The 25,857-nt window shown below is 44.2% G+C and overlaps 1 protein-coding gene across 1 annotated transcript in view; it reads right to left on the bottom strand.

Annotated features, from left to right (window-relative positions):
- ercc5 (excision repair cross-complementation group 5) overlaps positions 1-25,857 on the bottom strand; it is a 178,571-nt gene that overhangs the window by 100,742 nt on the left and 51,972 nt on the right. Inside the window, exons 5-10 of the mRNA XM_038817949.1 lie at positions 23,568-23,672; positions 13,928-14,022; positions 10,217-10,349; positions 8,710-8,793; positions 4,693-4,789; positions 667-966 (exon numbers count right to left, since the gene is read on the bottom strand). Coding sequence (XP_038673877.1) covers positions 667-966; positions 4,693-4,789; positions 8,710-8,793; positions 10,217-10,349; positions 13,928-14,022; positions 23,568-23,672 — 814 coding nt within the window. The remainder of the gene's footprint in view (positions 1-666; positions 967-4,692; positions 4,790-8,709; positions 8,794-10,216; positions 10,350-13,927; positions 14,023-23,567; positions 23,673-25,857) is intronic.

The raw sequence follows: 25,857 nt of genomic DNA, 5'->3' as shown, positions 1-25,857 counted from the left end.
TTGTATGCACCTTGCACAGACACCAGTCTACATCCTGAATGAATTAGAAAAGCACTTTATTAATTTTTAAAATGTCAACTCTGAAAAAGATGATTCTCTTTTTGTGCAGAATGGTGTCTGGAACTCATTCTCTTTAGAAAAAGCTACTCAAAATTGGAAAATTAAAGCAGGACTTGTATTTAACAACTCCTCAATGTGCTTACATTGGTTTTAATCCCTACATTAATGCACTGTACACAACTGACTGGCCTATGCATTTCTTATTACACAATTATAACATAGGTTTTCAACTTCACTTTTTGCAACACTTTTTAACATCACTGGAAAAACAATTTGCTGAGACCAATCTTATTTTTCTCAAAGCTTTTTCACAACACAGTTTACACTTTCGATCCCGGCTCTGGGTCACTGTCCGTGTGGAGTTTGCACGTTCTCCCCGTGTCTGCGTGGGTTTCGCCCCCACAACCCAAAGATGTGCAGAGTAGGTGGATTGGCCACACTAAATTGCCCCTTAATTGGAAAAAATAATTGGCTAATCTAAATTTATTAAAAAAAACAGTTTACACTTTTAATACCCACAAATTTTGAATCGAAAGCATGCCCAAGTCATTTTATGTCCCAACTCTTCATACCTCAAGTACATTCGACTGTGTATTGTTAAATTCATTCAATACTTTCTTCATCAGTGTCACTTTCAGGAGATACACCATCTCTATAATCGTATGGACTTGAGATTTGCTTCCATTCGGATGTTTGCTGGAATCCATCACTATCATTATTGTCATTCGTTGATGGTTCACGATGATCATTTAAAACTCTTTCCAGACCAATGGCAGAGTTGGCCTTGCATTCTGATACCTTTGAACGTGTTTCACATCTGAAATTTCCAATGCTCATCATCCAAGTGCTTAATTTTTGCCAGTTCAATTTTTGGAATGCGATTATGCAATGCAAGTTTCCACCAACCTAATTAGAAACCACATCAAACATAATTAAGGCAATGAGCATAAAATAATGCAGAACAGGAGTTGGCCATTCAGCCCATCAGATCTAGGTCCGCTACCATAAAGAGCCATAGACTGCTACAGCACAGAAAAGGCCTTTTGGCTGTTATTGAAAATATGGAAAGATGTGTCATTTGAAACATGGAAGACTGGCAATATCTGGTCTGAGAGAAACATGAGAGAATACAGGGAAAGATCCCACGAAGGGTTAATAGCAGCTGCAAAGATCAGGATTATAAAATGCTGATTCCTTCTCCCAAACAAACACACAGGATTTTTGTATGAAGCTAAAAACAATGGCTCACACCTTCATTGAAAGTAACTATCTTAGAAAGCATCTGGAAAAGCATGGATGAAGGTTTCAGTTGAATTAGGTGGTGAATGCTTAAAACAGGCTGGTCTTTCAAGTTATAACCAAGTGGATTTTAGCATACAGCTTAAAGCAATGTTTCATACCTTCATTGAAATTAACTATCTTAGTAAGCAGCTGGAAAGGAAAGGATGAGGTTCAGTTGAATTTGGTGACAATTCTAGGTGTGAAATTTGCCGACATCGAGTAAATTAAAGAAAACTGGAGACTATCAGTCTACGAGAAACATAATTTAAAGCCAAAATCAAAGTCAAAATTATGAGCTGAGGACACAATTGGAAAATAAAACTATAGAAATGACAGGAACCAAACCAAAATTAACACCTAGTGAAACCAAAGCATTTTTGAAAATCATAAAGGAACTTTGAACATCACAAAGGAAACAATGTAATCAGAGACCTGAGAGGTGAGATCATGTCAAAATGAATACTTAGTTGTATTAGAATGTTTAGATCAAAGATACTTTTTACAATCAAAGTGAAATAAGTTATTTCACAATTAAGTCATAAAAACTTAACTGTTAGAAAGAGAATATAAACCCAGAGACCAGGGCAGGAACCAGAACTTGAAGAGAAGGAAAGAAGGAACATGAGAAGCAGAGTCACCTTACAGCCAGCTCGGTCATGGGAAAGATAAGACATAACAGCTGAGCTAAAACAGCTAATACATCTAAGGAAGACTAGAATTTAAAGAGAAGGCAGAGTCAGCTCAGAGATAGCCAGCAGAGCCAGCTCTCATAGCTCAGTACATGGGATTGACAAGACATAGCAACCGAGCTAACCAGCGAATACATCTAAAGAACAGACTTTAAAGAAGATTGATTGTCAAGTTGGGCCTGAAGGTCCCTTCAACCAACCAGAAGGATCCAGAAGCAAGATCTTTTTACCTTTCTGTAAATAAAGTGATTGCAGCTTTTAAAAGAAAAAATATAATAAAATAACTTAATTTAACCTGAAACAGTGGTTATTCCTATGTCTACTTTACTTACTTAGCAATGCGGGACCCAGGATCTATGCTACTAAGTGGTAAGTAGATGAAATCTTCGGTGAAGGCGTGGATTATACCGGGGGATAACTTGAAAATATAGTTTGACCTGAATAGCACCCACTGAAGCCTGCATCAGAGTCAGGGAGTGAGAATCCCTGTTCACCATTTAAAATCTCGGCCCTTTTTGGTATAGGGGGAATTCTAAGAATAGTGGTGAGTTTTCAACAGCACAGCCCGTCCGTGCTGATCAAAAACAATCACCTAACTATTCTAATCCCATTTCGCAGCACTTGGCCCATAGCTGTATATGCCTTGGGGTCACAAGTGCACACCTAAATACTTATTAAATGTTATGAGGGTCTCTGCCTCCACCACCCTTTCAGGCAGTGAGTTCCAAACTCCCACTACCAGCTGGGTAAAAAAGGTTTCCCCTCACATCCTCTCTAAACCTCCTGCCCCTTACCTTAAATCTATGCCCATGGTCATTGATCCCTGCACCAAGGGGAAATGTTTCTTTCTGTGTACCCTTATCTATGCCCGTCATAATTTTATACATCTCAATCATGTCCCTCCTCAGTCTCCTCTACTCCAACGAAAACAATCAAAGTCCATCCAATCTCTCTTTACACCTCAAACTCTCCAGCCCAGGCAAATCCTGGTAAATCTCCTCCACACCCTGTCCAGTGCTATCACATCCCTCCTATAATGTGGATTCCAGAACTGCACACAATACTCTCGCTGTGGCCTAACCAACATTTTATACTGTTCCAGCATAACCTCCCTGCTCTTAAATTCTGTGCCTCTGCTAATGAAGGCAAATAGACCATATGCCTTCTTAACCACTGTACCTACCTGTTGTGCTACCTTAAGGGACTGGTGCACACCAAGGTCCCTTTGATCCTTGGTGCTTCTGGGTCCTGACGTTTATCATGTATTCCTTTGCCTTGTTTGTCCTGCCCAAGTGCATCACCTCACACTTATCTGGATTGAATTCCAATTTCCACTGATCAGCCCACCTGACCAGCCCTTCTATATCGAAGGCGATCCTCCTCACTATTTACCAACCCACCAATTTTCATATCATTTGCAAACATGATCAACCCTCCTACATTCATATCGGAATCATTTATATAAACCACAAACAGCAAGGGCCCAACATTGATCCTTGCGGGACCTAAATGGATACAGGCTTCCAGTCATAAAAATGCGCCTCAATCATCCCCTCTGCTTCCTGCCACTCAGCCAATTCTGGATCCAATTTGCCAAATTTCCTTGGATCCCATGGGCTCTCAACTTCGTTATCAATTTCCATGTGGGACCTTATCAAAAGCCTTGCTGAAGACTACACCAAATGCATTTCCCTCATCTACACACCTGGTCACCTCTTCAAAAAATTCAATCAAGTTGGTCAGACATGACCTCCCTTTAACAAAATCATGCTGACTGTTCTTGATTAATCCTTGCCCCTCCAAATGCAGATTAATTCTGTCTGTCATAATTGCTTCCACTAGTTTCCCTATCACTGAGGTTAGACTGATTGGCCTGTAGTTTCATGGTTTATCCCTACCTTCCTTCTTGAATAATGGTACCACATTGGCTATCCTCCAGGACTCCGGCACCTCTCCTGTGGTCAGAGAGGAATTTAAATTTATTGCGAGCACCCCTGCTCTTTCCTCCCTCAACAGCCAGGGATACATTTAATCTGACCCTGGAGATTTATCTACCAAAATGCAATTAGTCTTACTCGCCTGCTCTTTCCTTCTGGTCTTGCATTTTTCCATTTCAAATGTTTATCCAATTCCATTTTAAAAGTTATTATTGAATCTGCTTTCTCCACAATTTCATGCAGTTGAAGTGTGACAAGAGTATATTTTTCAACATTTTCCTAATATCACTGTGGTACACTGTGAAACCAGGCTTGCGGGTTTGTTTGGGTGTTACTAATTTAATGAGACTGAAGACAGTTAGGCTGCCAGGTTTAAACATTAAAAAAAAGGGGGTTAGGTGTGAAAGCAACTATTTTGAAGTGGAGATGAGCAGGGATAAAATCGGATACCAGTAAGCAACATGATCAGAGTTGCATTCAGAAAAGAATGAGGGTGACTTGAAGTTTAACTATTATATTTCAAAAGGAAAATATACAATCAACAAAGATTGTAAATGAATAAAGTGAAGTTTGACACTTAGTTTTAACCAAAAGTAGTAGCCAAGATTCAGTGCCGTTAACAATCTTATAATTCACAGCACAGTACAAAACTGCAATATCTCGAATGTTGTTTATGACATGACAGATACCATTAAAAAAATGACATTCAAAATTTTAATTGATACCTTTTTGGTTTTTCTGTACTGTATACCCTTTTCGGAATTTCGAATATCAAGGTATTCAGGATTCTGAGTGTTGAGATCTGTCACTATATCTGCCCACCTAAATTCAGAAAAAAGTCATTGTATTAGTAGATACACCTTTATTGCAACCCTGGATAATTTGCAGTAACAAATACACAAAGTTCACAATCACACAGTGCAGAAGGAGGCCATTTGGCCCATTATGCCTGCACTGGTTCTCTGAATGAGCATTCTGACTTTGCACCATTCTGCTATCTTTTCCCTGTTCCCCGCACTGTTCAATTCAAATAATCATCTAATTCCCTCTTAAATGCCTTAATTGAGCCTGCCTCCACCACACTTCCAGGCAGTGCATTCCAGATCCCAACCACTCGTTGTGTGAAGATGTTTTTTCTCACTTCACTTTTGCTTCTTTTAAACCTTTGTTGTCTGATTCTCAATCCTTTTACGAGTGGGAACAGGTTCTCACCACCCACTCTGTCCAGTCCTTCATGATTTTGAAAGCCTCCATCAAATCTGCTCTTAGCCTTGTTCTCTACAAGGAGAGCAATTCCAACTTCTGCAATCTAAGTTCATAGCTGAAGTTTCTCATCACTGGAAACATTCTTGGAAACCTCTTCTGTACTCTCTCCAATGCATTCATGCGATCAACGTAGGTCAACAATAAAACATAGCTTAAAATATTCAGTTAAATAACTTTCAATTTTATTTAAATTGAATGTCGAATAGTGATACAAAGAAATAGATGTGCATGGTTCCAGTCTCTTTTGGAGAATTTGGACATAATTATTTTAGGAAATAAAACATTGCATTTATATAACCATCATTCCTGACAGCAGGGTATCTCAAAGTTCTTTATAGCGAATGAAGTACTTTTAAAGTGTAGTCACTATTGTAATGTAGGGAATACAATGATTTTGGTTGAAAGCAACTAGCAAAGCTCACATCTCTGCAAAGCTCCATAAATATCCTGTAGGTCTACTTACCGTTGGAGTCAGAGATCAATGATTAATTTCACAAAACATCTTCGACAACCATGCCTGCGGGTCAGACAGGGAGCTCGGGGATCATCAGGCTTGGGGAACGTGCGAGCCCGTAGGGGATTCCTTGGGTCGGGGGATGGGGAGGAGGCAGATTGGTCTGGGTGTTTGCTATAGTTTCTCAGAAGTTAAAAGAATATTTCATTCTTCTACCTTTTTTTGGACTAACTATTGGTGTAACCCTGACGGAATTATCTGAAGTTAGCGATTTCAGTTGCATTTTTGGATGGTTCCCAGCGCAGAGCAATTGCCGACAGGAAGTCAGTACTTCTAGGCAACTGTAAAGTTTTGAGAGGGATTCCCCTGTGAATGTTTGGCACAGCCCCAAAATCCAATGTTAGGGAGCTTGGAAATTCGGCTCTTTATGATGCGAAATTGTAGAACCAGTTTACAGCAGTGGATTGACTTTCTTCAATTCAAAACTCCATAAAAGGTTACAAAATAGCAACTATGAGGTAAGATGGTGTGAGGTTAGGGACAGAAAAGAGATAGGATAATTATTTCAGTAAGTTTTAAATCAGAACATTCTTTTAAGATATCTTGCAACAGTTTCAGAACTGTGCCTGTTAAGTAATTAATTTTCCCCCAAATTATGAAATTATTGGAGTTGTCTCAATTTATAGTCGCCCATAAAAACATTTCCTTGTGTTTGTATTATCTTGTCTGAATACTAGATAAAGGGGGTGAGAATAAACAGTCTTGTTTGAGTTTGGGAAATTTTTTGACAGTAAATATCTGCTCATTTATTCTAGTTATCACTGGTTTATATATACAGTATTATGTATTCCTGCATAATTTACATTGTCAAGTTAAGTAAAATTATGCTGTTTGGCTATTAGAAGTAAAAAAAAATCCCACTTGAATTCTGTTAATGAATCCAGTTTCATTTTCTATGAAGGATAAAATAGTGCAAATTATGCATGCAGGAGGTTTCACTGAATTCAAATTCAGTTTCACTGGACAAAATCTATTTTTATTTTGGTTTCGATATTGCTTTCCATTTTGCTCCCAGGTTGCCTTTTCCCTCCTGATATTTAGACGTACATAGGTGAAACAATTGAGAAAGCAATTCTCCAGCATAACTGCGCAAGAGGGGATTTACTGGAGTGTTCAAATGACCAGTGATGTTCTTGGATTTACTGGCAGGAACTGCTTTTTCCCTTACTATGGAGAAGTATCTGCCAACCATTATCATTTCCTGAGTAATAGACCACAGGGGCAAATAATTATCAATCCATTGTGCTGCTTGTATCATTCATGAAGGCAGTAAAATTATTTGTGGCAAGGATATTCTGTTTTTGCTTCTGATGATGATTAGCAAGGCAAAGTAGTCTGCCTCCAACGTTTCAAAAGACAATCCAAAAACCTCACTGAGAAGAAACTATCTCAATGGTCATATTTACAAAAGTGCAGCCAGATGGAAGGTGAAACACAAGGATATCACTCACATGGATCAGAAGTTAGAACTTAATTTCATTTAATAAGTATCCAAACACGTCCACACACACATATAAAGGGTAAGTGTATTAAAACTGAGTTTGTTGCTGTGCATTCTACATTTTATCAGCTGAAAAGATATTTTCAAGCTGCATTGTCTTTTGAAACCAGGTCCCAAATCCAATGTTAGGGAGCTTGGGAGTACGGCTCTTGACGATGCTCTATTTATGACAGTGGTATACAATCCTGCCACATTCCCCTGCAGTAGTAGGCTACTCTGACATCTAAACAGAGATACTTGACAGAGAAATGATTATTAATAAGATGTCAGGCTGACCTTCATTGTGGTTAACATCACTTTTCTGACACATCCTCAAGATGCAATTAAAAATAATAACACTTACAATGTTTTAGTTGATTCTTTTGGCTGGTACAGAGCTGAAGGTACAGAATAATTTCCCTGTTCTGTACAATATTTCATGAAGACACAAAAGGCTGAATGAATGGGCAAGAACATAATAGATGGAATAAAAACTGAGGAAGTGTGAAGCTGTCCACTATAATATTTTTTGAATGGCGAGGGGTGTGGAAATGCTTGCATTGAGAGGGATCTGGGTTCTTGGACATGGATCATGGAAAGTTTACATGCAGGAAGGCAAATGGCATGTTAGCTTTTCAGACAAAATGTTGTATTACAATCATACAGAGCATTGGTGAAATCACACCTAAAGAACTTTGTGCAGTTTTGGTCCCCTTACCTTAGGGAGGACATACTTTCCTTAGGGAGAGGCTTGCAAAGTTCACTAGATTGGTGCTGGGTTGTGGGGATCGTCCAATGAAGAGTGAGTATATTCCTTGGAGTTTAGTAGAATGGGAGGTGATCTCATTGTAACATATAAAATTCTTAAGTGGCTTGATAAGGCAAATGCTGAAAACATGTTTCCTCTGGAATCTAGAACATGGGGTCACAGTCTCAGAATGAGGGGTCTTCGAGTTAAGACAAAGGAGGAGAAATTTCTTCAAAAGGATTTTTAAAACTTTGTTCATAGGATGTAGACGTTGCAGGCTGTGCGAGCATCTATTACCCATCCCTAATTGCCCTTGAGGGGGAAGTTAAGAGTCAACCACATTGCTGTGGGTCTGGAGTCACATGTAGGCCAGACATGTGGAGACCAATTTTTTTCCTCCGGAGTTCTCCCTCAAGGCGTTAACTCCTTGTTGGGGTGATTCTTTAACTGCCCTGTTGTTCAAGTGACCATTTTATTCAATGAGATTGGACAGAGCTCTTTGACTGCAGACATCACCAGATTTAACCCTAACTTCTCTTTAGATGCTTGTTTATGCACGCAGTTACTGGTGGGCACCCAAGAACAGAACTCCTATACCCATCTGAGATAGCCATCACAGCACTGACTCGTGATCAAACCTTGTTCCTTGCTGATCTGTAGGTTTTTACCAGTTTACCCAGCTGTGCCACCAGGTGACTGGAGCGTAGCCATAATGTCTAAAATGTCAAACTTACTTTTTGCAGTGAATGGCTGGATGTTTCTTACTTGGTTCACCTATTAAAATCCAAAATTCCATTTCATCAAGGGGGAGCCTCCCTCTGTTATCAAAGGCAAAAAAAGACACATACAATACACAATTGGAAACAAAATATTTTTCTCTTTTCTCCTCTGCAAGTACTACAGGCATACGAGTGACTGCTGTCACTCAATTTAGAAACAAAATGTGAAATAAAATATTTTAGTATCAAGAATGGGGAAAAGAAATACACTTTAAATAGTAAGATTTTGAATGGATTAATGCAGCCACGCTTATAGATAATGTTATAAAAAGGCAAACCAAACCTTTGCTTTTAAATAAAAACAAGGAGATTATACTGAACTCATACAATACCCTAATTAGGTCACTGTTGGAATATTACATAGCTTGGGAATCAAATCAGAGAAATAGAAAAGGTGCATCATAGGTTTATTAGTAATTTACTGGGAATGGGAGATTACAATTGTGCAGAAATTCAATAAGCTCGAGCTTTATTCCTCCATTAGTGCTGATAAGATTAATAAAAGGTGTTCGTGATTGGTTGTCAAGGTAAGTAGTGGCATTATTTCCACCAGTTGCGTTTTAGAAAACAGAACAAAAATAATTTAAAATGTACACACAGTGGATGGAATTCAACGCCACAAACTCATTGAAGCAGAACTACATTTATTTTGAAAATGAACTGTTTGCTTAAAAATGTGACCACTGATGAAATGTAATTTAACTACCTTTACTAAAACATCTTTTTGAGGTGATGCTGGTAATAATAATAATCTTTATTATTGTCACAAGTAGGCTTACATTAAATTAAACAATGAAGTTACAGTGAAAATCCCCTAGTCGCCACATTCTGGTGCCTGTTCGGGTATACTGAGGGAGAATTCAGAATGTTCAATTCACCTAACAAGCATATCTTTTGGAACTTGTGGGAGGAAACCGGAGCACCGGGAGGAAACCCACGCAGACACGGGGAGAATGTGCAGACCCTGCACAGACAGTAACCCAAGCCAGGAATTGAACCACGAGCCCTGGCACTGTGAAGCAGCAGTGCTAATTACTGGGCTACCGTGCCGCCCTTTCTTAACCTTTTAGTGTCGTAGTAAGAGGCTCTTGCAATGTGGTGTTCATTTATCGTTAGCTAATTAGTACGTTAAGTGTCACAATATTTATGGTACCAATTTAAAATTTATATGACCTATTCACTTCCTTAAAATTTAAAATTTGTCGAGTTTAGCAGTAATACGCTTTGATCTGTATTTTTAGAACCTGTTATACATTAAACTTTATAGAAGTATATTGGCAATTAATTGTTAAATGGAAAAAAACAGTATTTAAGTTTCTTCTTGACTGTTCCTGTTCTAATGATTAAAATGAAACAAAATCAGTGTTTTCTTGCAGTGCAATATTGAAATCCATATTCAAACAGGAGCACTGACATGCTGCCCGGAGAAGACGCAGAGTAGTTATGAGATATACATGCTCACCGAAATGCTTTGGATGCTTTTAAAGGAGTAGCCTCAAATCCAATAGGACAGAAGTAATGATTTTGGCAATGGTAGATAAAAGCCATAGACTCATCCTGAAGTCCTCGAGTTAATTTCATTAACGCCCCTTCAGCTGGAATGTCAATATGAGTCAAATATTACACGATCTATGTTCAACATGCCACAAACAGAGCAGTTATCATTATGCTTCAGTAGGTATGCTTCAGTAGATTATCAGTGTGTTTAAAATTGGTCAAGCCAAAATATGGAAGACAAAATGTGATCACCAGGTCAGCTTGGGTAGTGGAAAGGATACTATCATTTGCCTCAGTGACCTGGCTTAGGGAAGGAGAGGCACAAAGAACAATCCTATGGATTTCTCATTCCTGAACCTAATAACTTATTTTTGGAAGTGCAATTGCGTACACATCTTGGCTGTGACATCCCTCAACAGTGTCAAAGGTCACAAGATACTGAACAGTGCATGCAGAACTGTACCCAGCACAGGTCAACACATTGAGAAGACAAATTCAGAAAAAGAAAATGTAGATAAGTGGCAGGAGGTTACAGCACAATATTGCCCATAATTGGAAAACACTGACTGATAGTTCAAGTCTAAGATAATAAATATGGCTGATGTTGGAAGTAGGATACTGATGTAGCTGTGAATTGTCTATGTGCAAAGCTGGAATATAGAATAATTTACAAAAGCGAAAGGTTGATAGTCCAGGTGTGGGATGTGCCGGAGAAATTGGTAATGGCTCCGGAGCAGATTAATAGGGTGTTTGAGGAGTTTTATGATAAGCTGTCTCGGTCGGAACCAATGGGAGAGGAACGAGGGATGCGGGAGTTTCTGGACGGGATGGAGTTTCTGAGGCTGGAGGAGGAAGATAGGGCCAGGTTGAAGGAGTCGGTGGGGGAACAAGAGGTAAAAGGAGGCAATTGGAAAGATGCAATCAGGGAAGGTGGCAGGGCCAGATGGGTTCCAGTGGAGTATTAGAAGAAATTCAAAGACAAATTTGCCGCCGCTGATGGTAGGGATGTTTGAGGAGGCAATGGGGGGGGGGGGGGGGGGGGGGGGGAACTACCACAAACTTTGGACAGGCTTCAATCTCCCTGTTGTTAAAGAAGGACAAGGACCCGAAGGGACTGTGGATCGTATAGGCCCATATAGTTATTGAATGTTGATGCCAAGATACTGGTAAAGGTGCTGGCGGCTAGGCTGGAGGGGTGCCTTCTGAAGGTGATAGGGGAGACCAGACAGGATTTTTAAAAGGGAGGCAGTTATTCTCGATTGTCAGAAGGTTAATAAACGTGATTATGACGCCGGCCAAGGGAAATGAGACGAGGGGTGGTGGTGGTGCTAGATGCAGAAAAAGCATTCGATTGGGTAGAGTGGGGTACTTGATCGCGGTCCTACAAAGATTCGGGATTGGGCCAAGATTTACAGAATGGGTACGACTATTGTATAGGGAACTGATGGCAAGTGTCCGCAGAAATAATATGAGCTCTGAGTACTTTGCTCTGCACTGGGGTACCAGGCAGGGGTGTCTTATGTCCCCCTCCTATTTGCATCAGCCATTGCCACAGAAGGGATAGTTTGGGGGTGGGGGAGGGGGGGGGGGGGAAGAGAGGATAGAACATAGGGTATCCTTGTACGTGGACGATTTACTGTTGTATATTTCAGAGCGGAGTACGTCGGCGGGGAACATAATGGGACTTCTCCAAAGATTTGGATCATTTTCCAGGGTATAAACTAAATTTGGGGAAGAGGTTTTATGGTGTCCCAACCAGGAGTGGGGGTCTGAGTGGGAGGCTGCCATTTCGCAGGGCGGCAACCCACTTCAGGTATTTGGGGGTACACGTGGGGAGTACAATTTTACTAGTTTGGTGGGGAGGGTAAAAGCCGATTTGGCACGGTGGGACACCTCCCTCTATCGTTGGTGGGCCGGGTGCATGCGATCAAAATGAATGTGTTCCATCGATTTTTGTTTTTGTTTCAGTGCCTTATCCAAGGCATTTTTTAAGGAAGTGCTGGAGGAGGACGGGGTGTCCATAGAAGGGATTAAGGCCAAGTGGGAAGAAGAGTTGGGGGAGGTAATGGAAGAAGGTTTGTGTTGTGAGGTGCTACAAAGAGTGAACGCCTCCTCCTCCAGAATCTTCCCGTAAATCACCAACACCACTCTCTTTTCCAATCCCCCTGCCATCAATACCTCTTACAACAATGAGGGGGCCAGAGCTATTGAGAAGCTTGGAACCTCCTTCGCTGTAAAGTCTCAGAGCTGCAGGTATCAAAACCCTTCCTCTTGCCCCAGCCCATACTTCTCCCCCAACTTCGGAAAACGTCCCCCCCGGAAAAAGTCTTTTAATACCCTGATCCCCCTCTCCTCCCATCCAGCCTCCCCGGCTCGAACCGGTGATTCCCCCTGATAGGCATCTCCCCTGACCCAGACCCCAACTTAAAGTGCTGCCTCAACTGCTTCCACATCTTGAGCACTGCCACCATCACCGGACTCCCAGAGTATTTAAGGAAGTGGCCTTGGCCACTTCCAGGGCCATCGGAAGTGGCACCATTATCGGCGCCTTCAACCCCGACCCCAACACAGACCCATCTCCATCCTGATCCCCACCCTCCATCCTAACCCCGCTCCCCACGACCCAACTCCTCACCTATTCTGTGTTCACCACCCAATAGTAATACAATAAATTTGGAAAGCCCAGCCCCCCTGTCTGTCACCCACTCTGTAGGACCACCTTCCTGACCCTGGCTACCTTTCCCCTCACATAAACAAAGTGACCAATTTGCCCACTTCTTTGAAAAATGCCTTAGGTAAAAAGACCAACAGGCACTGAAACAAAAATCGCGGCAATCATCTTCTGTCATTTCTGCACCACATCCAGTGGGATATCTCCACCAAACAAATATTTGCCTCCCCTTTCAGCATTCCAATGGGACAATTCTCTCGTGACCAGTCTTCAATTACCCTCAGCAACTGCTCCACTTCCTACAGAACCTTTCCATGCAAGCTCAGGAGATGCACACCTGTCCTTTCAACTCTTCGCTTCTCACTTTCAAGGCCTCAAACACTCCTTCCAAATGAAACTGTGATTTACTCCTACATCTTTCTATTTAACATACTGTTTTGAGTGCTCACGCTGCGCTCTCCTCTGTACTGTGGAGACCAACCCAGTTTACAGAATAGCTCTGTATAGTTTACAAGCATGACTCTGAGTTTCCACTTGTCTGTCATTTTAATTCTCTACCTTGCTCACACATTGGCCTCTCTGCACGTGGTCCCCATCAGCGTTCCAATGAAGTTCAATGTAAGCTTAAGGAACAATACCTAATTTTCCACTGGGCACTTGACAGCCTTGTTGGCTCCACATTAAGTTAATCAATTTTAGATTGTTTCCTCTATCCCCATTGTTTCCTTAATCTTTATTTTCTATTTTTTTCACTCATCATATCCACATCAAATCTATGCTGACCTGATCTCAAATTGACATTGGTAGTAAAAGTGAAAAACGTTCCTTTTGCAAGATCAATACCCCTTCCTTCGATGAAAAATTGATCGCTTATTTTCCCATTAGAGGCAATTTCTTAGATGTTGCATAACACAAAGATATATACATTTTAAAACTTCAGTAGGTGCATGCAGTGATTATTGGATTAATGAATATTTTAATAAAGCAATAATGCATTTCACGTACCAGTTTCTCCAGCTGTTCTATTTTTCCCATGAGGTTTGTACAGAACATAGGAACAGCCTCTCAGATGAAAATGCTCATTAAGCTGCCTGAACCACCTATGTAAAGACAAAGAGAGAGGAAAGGTAAAATTTTAGTAATCATTTAAATCTAAATTAATTTAATTTCATTTTGGTCTTTTTCGACAAATGCCATGGTGTAAACATTTATCTGTAATGGCCAGGTGGATTGCAACTGTCGTTTTTCATACTGTACCTTTGCTCCAGGACACATTCCAAGACGGCAAATCAAAATGTTTGTTATGCACTTTCTGTGGTTCTCATAACACTTTTTCTCAACTATTCTGCCAGAGCATTTAATAAATAAGGACATTCCTTAGAATGAGTACATATATTTGCATTTACACTCTGCATTATCATAGCTCTGAAAACATCTTAAATAACTTTTCAATGCAATTAATTTTATATAAAAAAACCAGCAGCCAATTTGTGCACAGCATGTAAAAATCACCATAAATTAAATGAATCAGCAGTTCAGATATTATGAAGGTGTTGGCCAGGAGATGAACATACACTTAGTTCTTATAACTAGAAATAAATTTAAAAGTTCAATCACCAAAATGATCCAATTAAGTGACATCACCTGTAAACATACTACAAAACAAACTATCTTTAACTCAGATCCTTAACCCAGCCACCCTCTTCACCTCAACAGTACACAAATAAAATCTTGAGGTAAACAGAACAAAATATGACAAGTTCTCCAGATGGAGAAGAATGTTCACTGGTTCAAGCTTATTTCATTGAAAAAAGCATTCCAAAGATGGGTCCCATGGTCGCTAGAATTTAGATCAGCTAAGTACCTAATTACCTTTTAAAAATTCTGCTGTTCGCAGCTTTCCACCTGATCAAGATATTTAGCTATAGCCTCATAGGACACACGCACACACACAACACAAAGTACACGTGAGCTTCCTATATTACAATGTTAATCTAATTTGGTCACATAGCAGCGCAAATCAAGGATATTCAAATTTCATAGTAGTAAGAGATAGGGAAATTAATTGCAGAACTTTGTGTTGGAAGATTATAAACCTACATGTGACAAAAACCAATTGAAGAGTATACATTATAGACTTGCTGTCCTGATGACTTCACTCTCATGCTTAAGATTAGTGACTGATCACTGAAAATTTGCTGAAATAAGACAAGGGATTCAAGAACAGTTGACTGCCGACGAAACACACTTTGCATTGACAGAATAGAAACAGAAAGAGCTGGTCAAATCTTAATCTTTGGTGCGACAGAGAGTTTGTACATGAAAATAAATATAAAAATTAAATCAGCTGCAATCCACAAATTTAGCTGTATAATTTTGACTTAAGGTGGTAGAAACACTGGCCCAGAACTTCTAGCCAGCAGCGGAGTGGAAGCATTTGCTGCTAACTGTGATTTAATTTACCTGCTTTACTTTTAACACTACAATTTATCATCCTTCTGGTCAAGCTCCAGTTTGAGTCCAATGAGCAAGGTCAGGAGGCCAAATGGCACTTCATAACTATAGTGACGCCAGATCCCCTAATTTGTCATGAACTGAAGACATGCTTTTAAACTTGCAGAGTTTTTAAATGTCCTGTAATGGGCAGAAAGGTAGGACAAGTGGCCAGCACTGTGGCTTCACAGCACCAGGATCCCAGACTTGATTCCCTGCTGGGTTAGAGTCTGCACTGTGTGCGGAGTCTGCACGTTCTCCCCGTGTCTGCGTGGGTTTCCTCTGGGTGTTCCAGTTTCCTCCCACAGTCCAAAGACGTGCAGGTTAGGTGGATTGGCCATGATAAATAGCCGTTAGTGACCAAAAAGGTCTGGAGGGGTTATTGGGTTACGGGGATAGAGTAGAAGTGAGGGCTTAAGTGGATCGGTGCACTGTATGTTCTATGTTCTAACCTGCAATATAGCACAGCCTCCCACCAACATTTTTCACCTTCCTCCAACAAAGCTCATTTGCCCCGACAATTCTTAACTCTCTCCTGGCTCACACTCCACTCCTTACCCTGAACAATGCCACCACACCCCTGACATTGCTGCCTCATCTGACACTGACAGAATAGAAGTCAGGGATTCCAAGTGGTTAACGGCGTATCGGGGGGGGGGGGGGGGGGGGGGGGGGGGCTGGCGGTGCGCGCATTATCAGTGGCTGGGGATGGTGTGTGCATTGTTGAAAAGGAAGGGTGAGCATTGTTGGATTTGGTGGGGAGGTTAGTGGGTGTGGGCCCATGCCTGTGTCTTCAGTGCACTCCCCCCACAATGGCGAGAGCTGGTCACCATATGCTAGGCAGACGAAAAAGCTGAACCGTTTCCCCCTTTGCTATCTCAGACCTATACTGGACCTCTCTTGGCAGGACAAGCTTACCGACTCAGAATGCTGGAACATGCTAATTCCACTCATTGTTAAGTTGACAACTTCTGCACTGGCTTTGCCACGGTCATTAAATGGATGGTGGCCATATATCCAAAGACCTTCTGTACAGTGAATTGGGTACTAGGTCATGACCTCCTGGGCATTCTTATCTCTGCTACAAGGATACCTGCAAATGAGATATGAAGATGGTGATCTTGACACACAACTGGGAGACAGTTGCTGACAATTGTGACCATTGGATGCTGACTGTTTGGAAGAGGCAAGCAGATACAAAAAGCACTGGGCTGAGAAGAGGGCCCAGAGGAAACGGAGGACAGGAACTTGTGCACCTTTGCTGCCTATTTGCGGCTAAAAAAGATAATGGGTTCAGATTGCCACGCGGGAGCAGTTTCTAAGCCACACCAGGCAATGCTTAATAGACTTGATCACCAAGGTGCAAATCATCATCTCACAAGTTAGAAGATTGCCACAATATTTAGTACTGTATAAGAAAGCACAAGATTTAGTACTTTATAAGAAAGCACAGTTAATTAGTAATCACACAGTAAAAAATCCACGAGGAAATAATAATTATACTATACGGAATGTCATACTATACGGAGTTTCATATTAAGTTTAAAAGCAACATACTCCAATCACAAATAAAATTTGCAAATAAAGTGAATTACATAGGTGTGAAAGGAGAGTTGGCCATGGTTGATTGAATACGTAAGCAGATTAAAAATTATATTCCCAATGAAAAGTCAAAATTAAAAAATCAAAAACAAAGCTATCTAGTGAAAGATCACAATAAATATGCTACTTCACATTATTTATTTATTTGGCCATGTGATGGGAGTGTCACTGGCTAGGCCAGCATTTATTGCCAATCCCGAATTGAGGAGGTATATGAGCTGCTACAGCCCATGTGTTATAGGAACTCTGAAAGCGCTGTTAGAAAGGGAGTTCAAGTATTTTGACCCTTTGGAGAATCGGCGATATTAAGTCAGGGTGGTGTGTGATTGGCAGGGGATGGTGTTCCCATGCATCCACTGCCCTCGGCCTTCTGCGATGCATCTGCTGCCCTCGGCCTTCTGCGATGCATCTGCTGCCCTCGGCCTTCTGCGATGCATCCGCTGCCCTCGGCCTTCTGCGATGCATCCGCTGCCCTCGGCCTTCTGCGATGCATCCGCTGCCCTCGGCCTTCTGCGATGCATCCGCTGCCCTCGGCCTTCTGCGATGCATCCGCTGCCCTCGGCCTTCTGCGATGCATCCGCTGCCCTCGGCCTTCTGTGACGCAGCTGTTGCCCTCGGCCTTCTGCGACGCATCCGTTGCCCTCGGCCTTCTGCGACGCATCCGCTGCCCTCGGCCTTCTGCGACGCATCCGCTGCCCTCGGCCTTCTGCGACGCATCCGCTGCCCTCGGCCTTCTGCAACGCAGCTGCTGCCCTCGGCCTTCTGCAACGCAGCTGCTGCCCTCGGCCTTCTGCGGTGCATCTGCTGCCCTCGGCCTTCTGCGGTGCATCTGCTGCCCTCGGCCTTCTGCGACGCATCTGCTGCCCTCGCCCTTCTGCGGCGCATCTGCTGCCCTCGCCCTTCTGCGACGCATCTGCTGCCCTCGCCCTTCTGCGGCGCATCTGCTGCCCTCGCCCTTCTGCGGCGCATCTGCTGCCCTCGCCCTTCTGCGGTGCATCTGCTGCCCTCGCCCTTCTGCGGTGCATCCGCTGCCCTCGCCCTTCTGCGGTGCATCCGCTGCCCTCGCCCTTCTGCGGTGCATCCGCTGCCCTCGCCCTTCTGCGGTGCATCGGCTGCCCTCGCCCTTCTGCGGTGCATCCGCTGCCCTCGCCCTTCTGCGGTGCATCCGCTGCCCTCGCCCTTCTGCGACGCAGCTGCTGCCCTCGGCCTTCTGCGACGCAGCTGCTGCCCTCGGCCTTCTGCGGTGCATCTGCTGCCCTCGGCCTTCTGCGGTGCATCTGCTGCCCTCGGCCTTCTGCGACGCATCCGCTGCCCTCGGCCTTCTGATCACCTCAATTATAGAAATTACCACAGGTGTCATTGATAAGGTCACCAACTTAAACTACAGTCTGTTCTGTTCGATGATCTCAGCTGAGAATTACACAACTGTAAAGGTTTCCATTCAGCCCAAGATGGTAGGCTCACTACAACTGTTCTTAATGGCCCTCTCCTATCACCACTGGCCCTCACAGGTCGAGGGTCAAAGAGTGACAAATAATGTCTTGCAAGGATCCGGTTTCTGATCATTATGCAGCAACTCTGCTGAAGTACCATTTTGTGCACATCAGGTTGGCTATCGTGTCCCTTTGCTTACATAATTATTGCCGAGGATCACACAGGAATAATGTCTACGTGGATCAGTACTGTGGAAATCCAGTGCCTTAGAAGAGGAGTGGATAAATGGGAAGGAAGACAAAAACAAGTCACAAGCATGATCTTTATATCAAAAATAAAGTGTATATTTTGTATACATTTTACCCACAAAAACATATGTTTTGAATTCATGGATAGGTGGCAGCAAATGAAAGACTGTAATTTAATCGCAGCTTTGCCTTCAGTTTTAATCACATGTCTCATCTCTTTAATTACATTATAGCCTTACTTTACTCACAAAATCAAAAATTCTACTACTGGTCTTTTCGGAGAACCAACGTCTCTATGTTCAGACAATTTTTGGTGCAGCTTGAGTAATTTGGCAGTGCTTGAAACCTATGAATTTCGTCGATGATTCGTTTTCTTCCAGGTGGGGAAAGACACTTGTGTATTATTGATCTTTTGCAAGGAAGTTCCAATACATTATAAATATTAGAATTAAGGAAATATGAAATGGAAAGGAAAGTCCATGCATCAATTTACATAGCCCTGAGTATCTATGTGTGTTCACTTAAAGTTTTGCATTTGTCAGCCAACAATTTCATATTTCTGAATATTGAAGCAAGGTAATGACTACCCTTTCAAGCTGATGTGAATAGTGAGCAAACGACCATCAGAGCAGAAACTACACGACCGAGTTAATAAAAGGGAAAGAGGCTCATTGGAAAAGCCCTCACATAGGGGGATTTACATGGGTGGATCCCCAAGATCCTGAGAGGGCTGTGGGTGAGGGCATCGTTAGGACTCCTCATCACTCACTTTGATATTCACTTCCTTTCAGTTTTTGATTCTGGAGAATCATGGAACCAGTCCAGCTGGTAATGCAGCAGCAACATTGACATGACGCTGCACTTGGACCAGGAACAGCCCGATGCAGAGGGAGAGACAGGGCCTGTTGATCTTCCGGAAGCAGGGCTACAGATGGCAGAACCAGAGAGGAGACATTACCGATCACGGGTATTCCGGCGCAGAACGTCATACCTCCAGATGTCAGAGTTTCAGTGTCGGAAAAGACTGCATTTGTCCTGGGGGACTGTGGATCACCTGTGCCAGGTGATGTAAGAGTTGGCACTACATGGAGTGGAAGATCACTTATTACCAGTGGCCCTGAAAGTTACTGCCACTCTGAACTTTTATGCCAGTGGCTCATTTCAGGTCCACACGGGTGACCTGTGCATGCATAAGGGTTCACTGAAACACCATTTGCGAGGGCCCATATGAACATCAACTTGGACCGGGCCCAGGTGAGCCAGGACACCTGGGACATGGGTTTCGCCCACATAGCAGGCATATCCCACGTGCAGGGTGTTATTGACTGCACCCAAGTGACTGCACTCCCCAAGGCAGCATGGGGCGCCATTTCTGAAAAGCAAGGGATTTCACTCCCTCACTATCAAGATCATCTGACCACATGATGCACATCGTGCACGCTCATTTCCCCGAGAGCATTCATGATAGTTACATCATGGGGTGCCCGCAGATCCCAGCCATTTTTGAGGGAGAGCAGCGGCTGGAGGGATGGCTCCTTGGGGATACGGGTACACATTCAGGAAGTGGCTGATGACACCAGTGTGCTAATATGAGGCTCATGCACCAACACCGGTTGAGCAGGTGATTGGACTGCTTAAGATGCTGTTGCAGTGCATGGACGGATTGGGAGGAGCCCTTCAAGACAGCCCTCAGAGGGTGTCCTGCATCATAGTGATCTGCTGCGCTCTGCAAAACTCATCACTGCAGTGAGGAGAGCAGCTGGACCAAGAGGACGTGGAGGAGCGTCACATCTCCTCAGGTGAAGAAGATGCCGAGGAGAGCGGTGAAGGGGAGGAAGGGCCTTCGCCAATGGCAAGTGCTTGTATGGAATGCAGGGCGAGGAACATGCTCATTGACTCTTGATTTGGACTAGGCTGTGAAGACCTGTCCCACCCCGGGGGTCTGACATCCACTCACTACGGAGGCATCTGCGGAGGTCATCGTCATGGTGGCTACAGGGTGCTAAAATGATTGGCTGCAGGGGAATGATGATGACTTGCAATGAGGACAGAGCAATGTGCCTCTCATCCTCAGCGATATGTCTGACTCCTGCTTAACAGAGATGCAGGGCAGCACGGTGGCCTAGTGGCTAGCACAGCTGCCTCACGGCGCTAAGGTCCCAGGTTTGATCCCGGCTTTGGGTCACTGTCCGTGTGGAGGTTGCACATTCTCCCAGTGTCTGTGTGGGTTTCGCTCCCACAACCCAAAAATGTGCAGAGTAGGTGGATTGGCCATGCTAAATTGCCCCTTAATTGGAAAATATAATTGGGTACTCTAAATTTATATATATTAAAAAAACAGAGACCTGAACACATCCTGCCAATGAACGGGCTTATCCTGTGGTTCAGAGACATTGGGGGACAAATCTCAGTTGCGACTGCCTCCTTTTGGTCATGGGTTCTGGTGCTTTGCTCCATTTAAGTGCGAGGTGGACAGAATCTTAACACTTTATCAGTTCTTGCCATCCTCATCACTTGAGAATACTGACAGAATAAGAAGCCTGAGTGTTGATGTTAGGGGTTTAGTTTTAACCTTGCATGGATGGGGTTAGGTGTGGGGGGGGGGGGGGGGGGGGCTCCGTGTCAGCAGTGGCACGGCTTTATTGCATTAATGTGGAAGAGACATAGCACTACGTTTTTCATACTCCACAGGAATGAAGCACCACTGAGTGTGAGTGGGGGTTTGTGGAGCATGGCAGCGTGGAGGATCAGTATGGGTGTACAAAGTGATTTTTAATACAAGTGCAATATTACAATGGCGACTTATCTCTACTGGTGCCTAGGTTCACCCGTGCCCACCAGATACCTATTATTTCTTACTCTTTCCCACCTTCCTGCTATGTCTATCCCTAAGGATCAACAGCTGAGGTGGCCTGCTGACTTCCTCACTCTGTTGCCCAAGATGAACTTCTCAGGCGTTCCCTGGGCGGCCTGGACTGGAGGGTCTAGGCCTACTTTCAGGCTGCAAGAGCGTTGTCCCTCGGTGTGTGGGCTGAAGGGGTGTTGTTCACAAGGGGGGGGGGGATGTTGTCAGATGGACACAGCACCCCAATGATCTCGTGGACAGCCCCAAGCTACTCTCCTGCCGATCCCTCTTCCTTTCTGGTGACTGGGGGCTCCTGAGCTAGAGGAGCAGCTCGAGTGAGAACCCGAAGCCCCGCCATCCTCCGGCGCTGACACTTTTGGATTCCCACTCGTGCCAGCACCATGCAGTTGAAGCCCTGCATTATGGAGCTCATATCCTCAGACAGACATGGAAGTCATGAGCTAAACTATGAAGCGGACATCCCCCTCCATGGGAGTGCACCAAGGTCTCCACTGTGGACACTACCCTTCCAGTGTTGGTCTCCACCCTCCCAGTGTTGGCCTCATTGTATAGGAGTGACGGCATGATTTCCTGGGACAGAAGGCAATGGGACTCCTCCAGTCAGCCTTGCAGTCCGAGGAAGGATGCCGTCAACCCTCACTGATGCTCATGATTCTGCCTTTGTAGCTCCAGCAGCTCTAGGACAAACGGACCCAGGGCCATGTCATTGGCCGGGGCTCAGCAGAGTCCAGGGCTCTGGCATCCCTTTGAGTCCCTGGAACGTTCCTTCCTCCACCTGCTATGGATCTTCAGTGGTGAGGTGCTCACCAGTGAGTGACTCAGAAGCCTGCCTACTAGCTAATCCCACCGAGGTGCGAGTATCTGCGCTGGTGGAGGGTGCAGGTGACAGCTGTGACCCCCTCCTCGATGCTCGTCTCGGGGATGTCTCCCTTGGAGTTGGTCTGGTCTGTGGTCTCCGGAGGGTGTGAGGATGGTCCTGGCTGGTTGACTAATTGACCGACAAGGGAGGCGAGATGGCATCAGTGCATCACTGAAGATGAATCATGGGAGAAAGTTAACTCATGTGAGGGTTGCACATGCATCATGGCTGCATGGCTTGAGGATCCTCACTTTTGTCTGCTGCCCCCACCTCACCCTCTGCACAGGTGGGGTCCTGCTCCTCACCTGCCAGCTCAAGGGCTCTCTCCTTGTAGGGCGTTAGGCTTCTCAGCTGTGCCCGCCCATGCCAGTTGTGCTCGAGTTTGTGCTGCATTGAGACAGATGGAGAGAATGTACGTGGGAGTCCTGCCAGGTCAGATAGTGATGAAGACTGGCATGCGTGGGACGCGACTGGGAGCGGGGATGTGAGGAGCCGATTATCTATTGAGGAGACCATGGGAAGTGTGGGGGGGGGGGGGGGGGGCATGACAGGGGTCAGGAATTTGTGAGGCGGCTAGGTGAGAGATCACCTTGGAGGTGTGATAGGTGTGTAAAGGGATACAGCGGTATACATTAGGAGGCAGACTTAGCCTGGCTGAGCGAAGAAGGTAATTCATCTTTTTCTGGAACTGCTGCTCTATTCTCTTATAGAGTGAGCTGGCAATGATGCCAACAACCTCCCAGGTGGGGCTGGTGACCTTGTTTGATGGACATCCAGGAATTTTGCGAGGGCTCCATCGGTGAATCGTGGTGCTGTCTCCCCGACGGCAATCCTCCCGACTGGACTTGGAACAAGTGCTGGGAAGACATTTAAAAGGAGCACCACAATGATTACAGAGATTAAGTTTTCCCGGGCGAGCGTATGAGAGGCAAGCCGCCACGAGCGTGGAGTGAATCACGTGGAAAAAAGTACATTTTGTTAAAGAGGCCAGATATTTGGTGCAGTTTCCCCACTATTGGCACCGGTGGGATTCTTGCCAATTTGCTCACCTGAACTGACACCCTGAAAAAATATAATAAGATTCTGCCTTTTCTTGCTACAATGAAAATAGAATAAAGTTTGAATCCACTTTCTATGGCTTACCTCATTAGTGTTGCATTTCCAGTAAAGGGTCCAAATCTAATGTCTTCATAGGGTTGGTGGAAACCCAAGATATGTAAAGCTTCCTCCTGGGTAATTGGCGGAAGACTATGGAAAATAGCACAATAAATCTTTACATTACCTTAAACAGTTACAACTTGTTTTAGAGATCACTATTGCCTATCCTTTTGGAACATGATGTTTTTAATCCAGCGATAAAGTACACTTATTTCTATTGAAAAGGAAGTAAGCATGTTGTTGGATATTGGCTTGCACTATTCTCAAAGGATGATCATTATTAGGAATAGTACGATCTACATTTAAAAAAATATCCGGTCCATTTTGCTTTCAATTTTATAAAATCATAATTTGTCAAATTGGAATGAAAAATTAAATCACAAATATATTGGAATTGTGAATTAATTCTCTAGATTGTATTTTATCCATTTAAACTATTTTCTCAAAAATATCCATGAAGAATTCGCCAGTTATGAATTTCCTCCCTACACCCATTCTGTTTTTCCTGTGTATCCTGCACCTTTGAGAATGCCACTCTTGAAGAGGAAGGGTAGGAGAGAGGAGATTTAAGGACAACGGTTACATCTCCGGAGTTTGCATAGAATTTTTTTTTAAAAATCATTTAGGGGATGTGGTTAGGCCAGCATTTATTGCCCATCCCTAGTTGCCCTTCAGAAAATGGTGGCGCGTTGCCTTCTTGAACCGCTGCAGTCCTTCAGGTGTAGGTACACCACTGTGCTGCTAGCGAGGGAGTTCCAGGATTTTGTGCCAGCAACAGCAAAGGAACGGTGATATATATTTCCAAATCAGGGTGGTGAGTGACTTGGAGGGGAAGCTCCAGGTGGTGGGTTTCCCAGGTATCTGCTGCTCGTCCTTCAAGATGGTAGTGGCCGTGGGTTTGGAAAGTGCTAAGGAACCTTGGTGAGTTACTGCAATGCATATTGTAGATGATACACACGGCTGCCACTGTTCATCGGCAGTGGAGGGTTTGAATGTTTGTGGAAGGAGGAGCAAACAAGCTTGGAGAACAGCACTATCTTTTCACTTGGTACTGACTTTAATAACGTTAGATCCTTACTACAGCCTCCATTTCCTCTCAGACAGTAGGCATTGCTAATATAGAATAGGGTGCACCAGCACATCAGGATTGTGGGCTGTTACTTGCAATAGGAATACCCCTTCAAAGACAGGGGGCGCGATTCTCCGCACTCCCGACGGTGCGGAGAATAGCGTGGCTCGTAAAATTTTACGGCCACGCTGTTCCGACGCCCTCCCGCTATTCTCCCCCCCCCCCCCCACGCCCGACTCCCGATACGAATCGCTGCCGCCGTTTTTTTACGGCCGGCATCGATTCTCAGCTGATGGATGGGCCGAGTTCCCAGCCCTTTACGGCTGTTTTTACGAACGGCAAACACACCTGGTCTGGCCGTTCGTAAAAACGGCCGTAAACTGTCGATTTTTAAAACCATGGCACCGATTGGCACGGCAGTACCACGGCCGTGCCAAGGGTGCCATGGGCCCGCGATCGGTGGGCACCGATCGCGGGCAGCGGGCCCGATGCCCGCGCACTCTTTGTCCTTCCGCCGCCCCGCAGTATCCATTCGCGGGGCGGCTGAGGGGCATCCCGGCCCGCGCATGCGCGGGTTTCGTGCAAATGCGCGATGACGTCATCCACGCATGCGCAGGTTGGAGTCTTCCAATCCGCGCATGCGCGGCTGACGTCATAAGACGCGTCAGCCGGCGCTAACTCTGGCAAGCGGGCTTAACGAAATTCGTTAAGCCCGCGATGCCGGAGTTTACGGCGTCGGGCTGCTAGCCCCGACCGGGGACCAGAATCGGTTCCCGGTCGGGAAGGGGGGGTCTGGCGTCAAACTCGCCCGGATTTGACGCCAGCCTTACGATTTCTCCCCATATGGGAGAATCGTGCCCAGGGTGTCACTCGTCCTTTTCTTCAACCATATTCCTGTATCACGAAACATCGAGTGCTTTTTAAAAAGATATTTCATGTTTCCTCTGATATTCTGTTGTATTAATTTACACAGATACATCTTTTATTTCTCTCACTATTGTTTTCTTTTTTCGCACAATTTAATCACCTCCAATTCTCCACCTAATCCCAGACTGTTTTTTTTTTCCCAAACCCTTTTCTCTAACTGTTGCTCTCTATAAGCTGATGACATTCAACATTATCACCCCACTGCATATTTTGACCACTCCACTGGCTCACTTGTCACACTGGTCATTTGTCCAACATCTGATGATGAACATTAATTTC

The sequence above is a fragment of the Scyliorhinus canicula genome, chromosome 14 (assembly GCF_902713615.1).
Source record: "Scyliorhinus canicula chromosome 14, sScyCan1.1, whole genome shotgun sequence".
Lineage (NCBI taxonomy): Eukaryota > Metazoa > Chordata > Chondrichthyes > Carcharhiniformes > Scyliorhinidae > Scyliorhinus > Scyliorhinus canicula.
The sequence above is the reverse complement of the archived record's forward strand: the minus strand, read 5'-3'. Positions and strand labels throughout refer to the sequence as shown.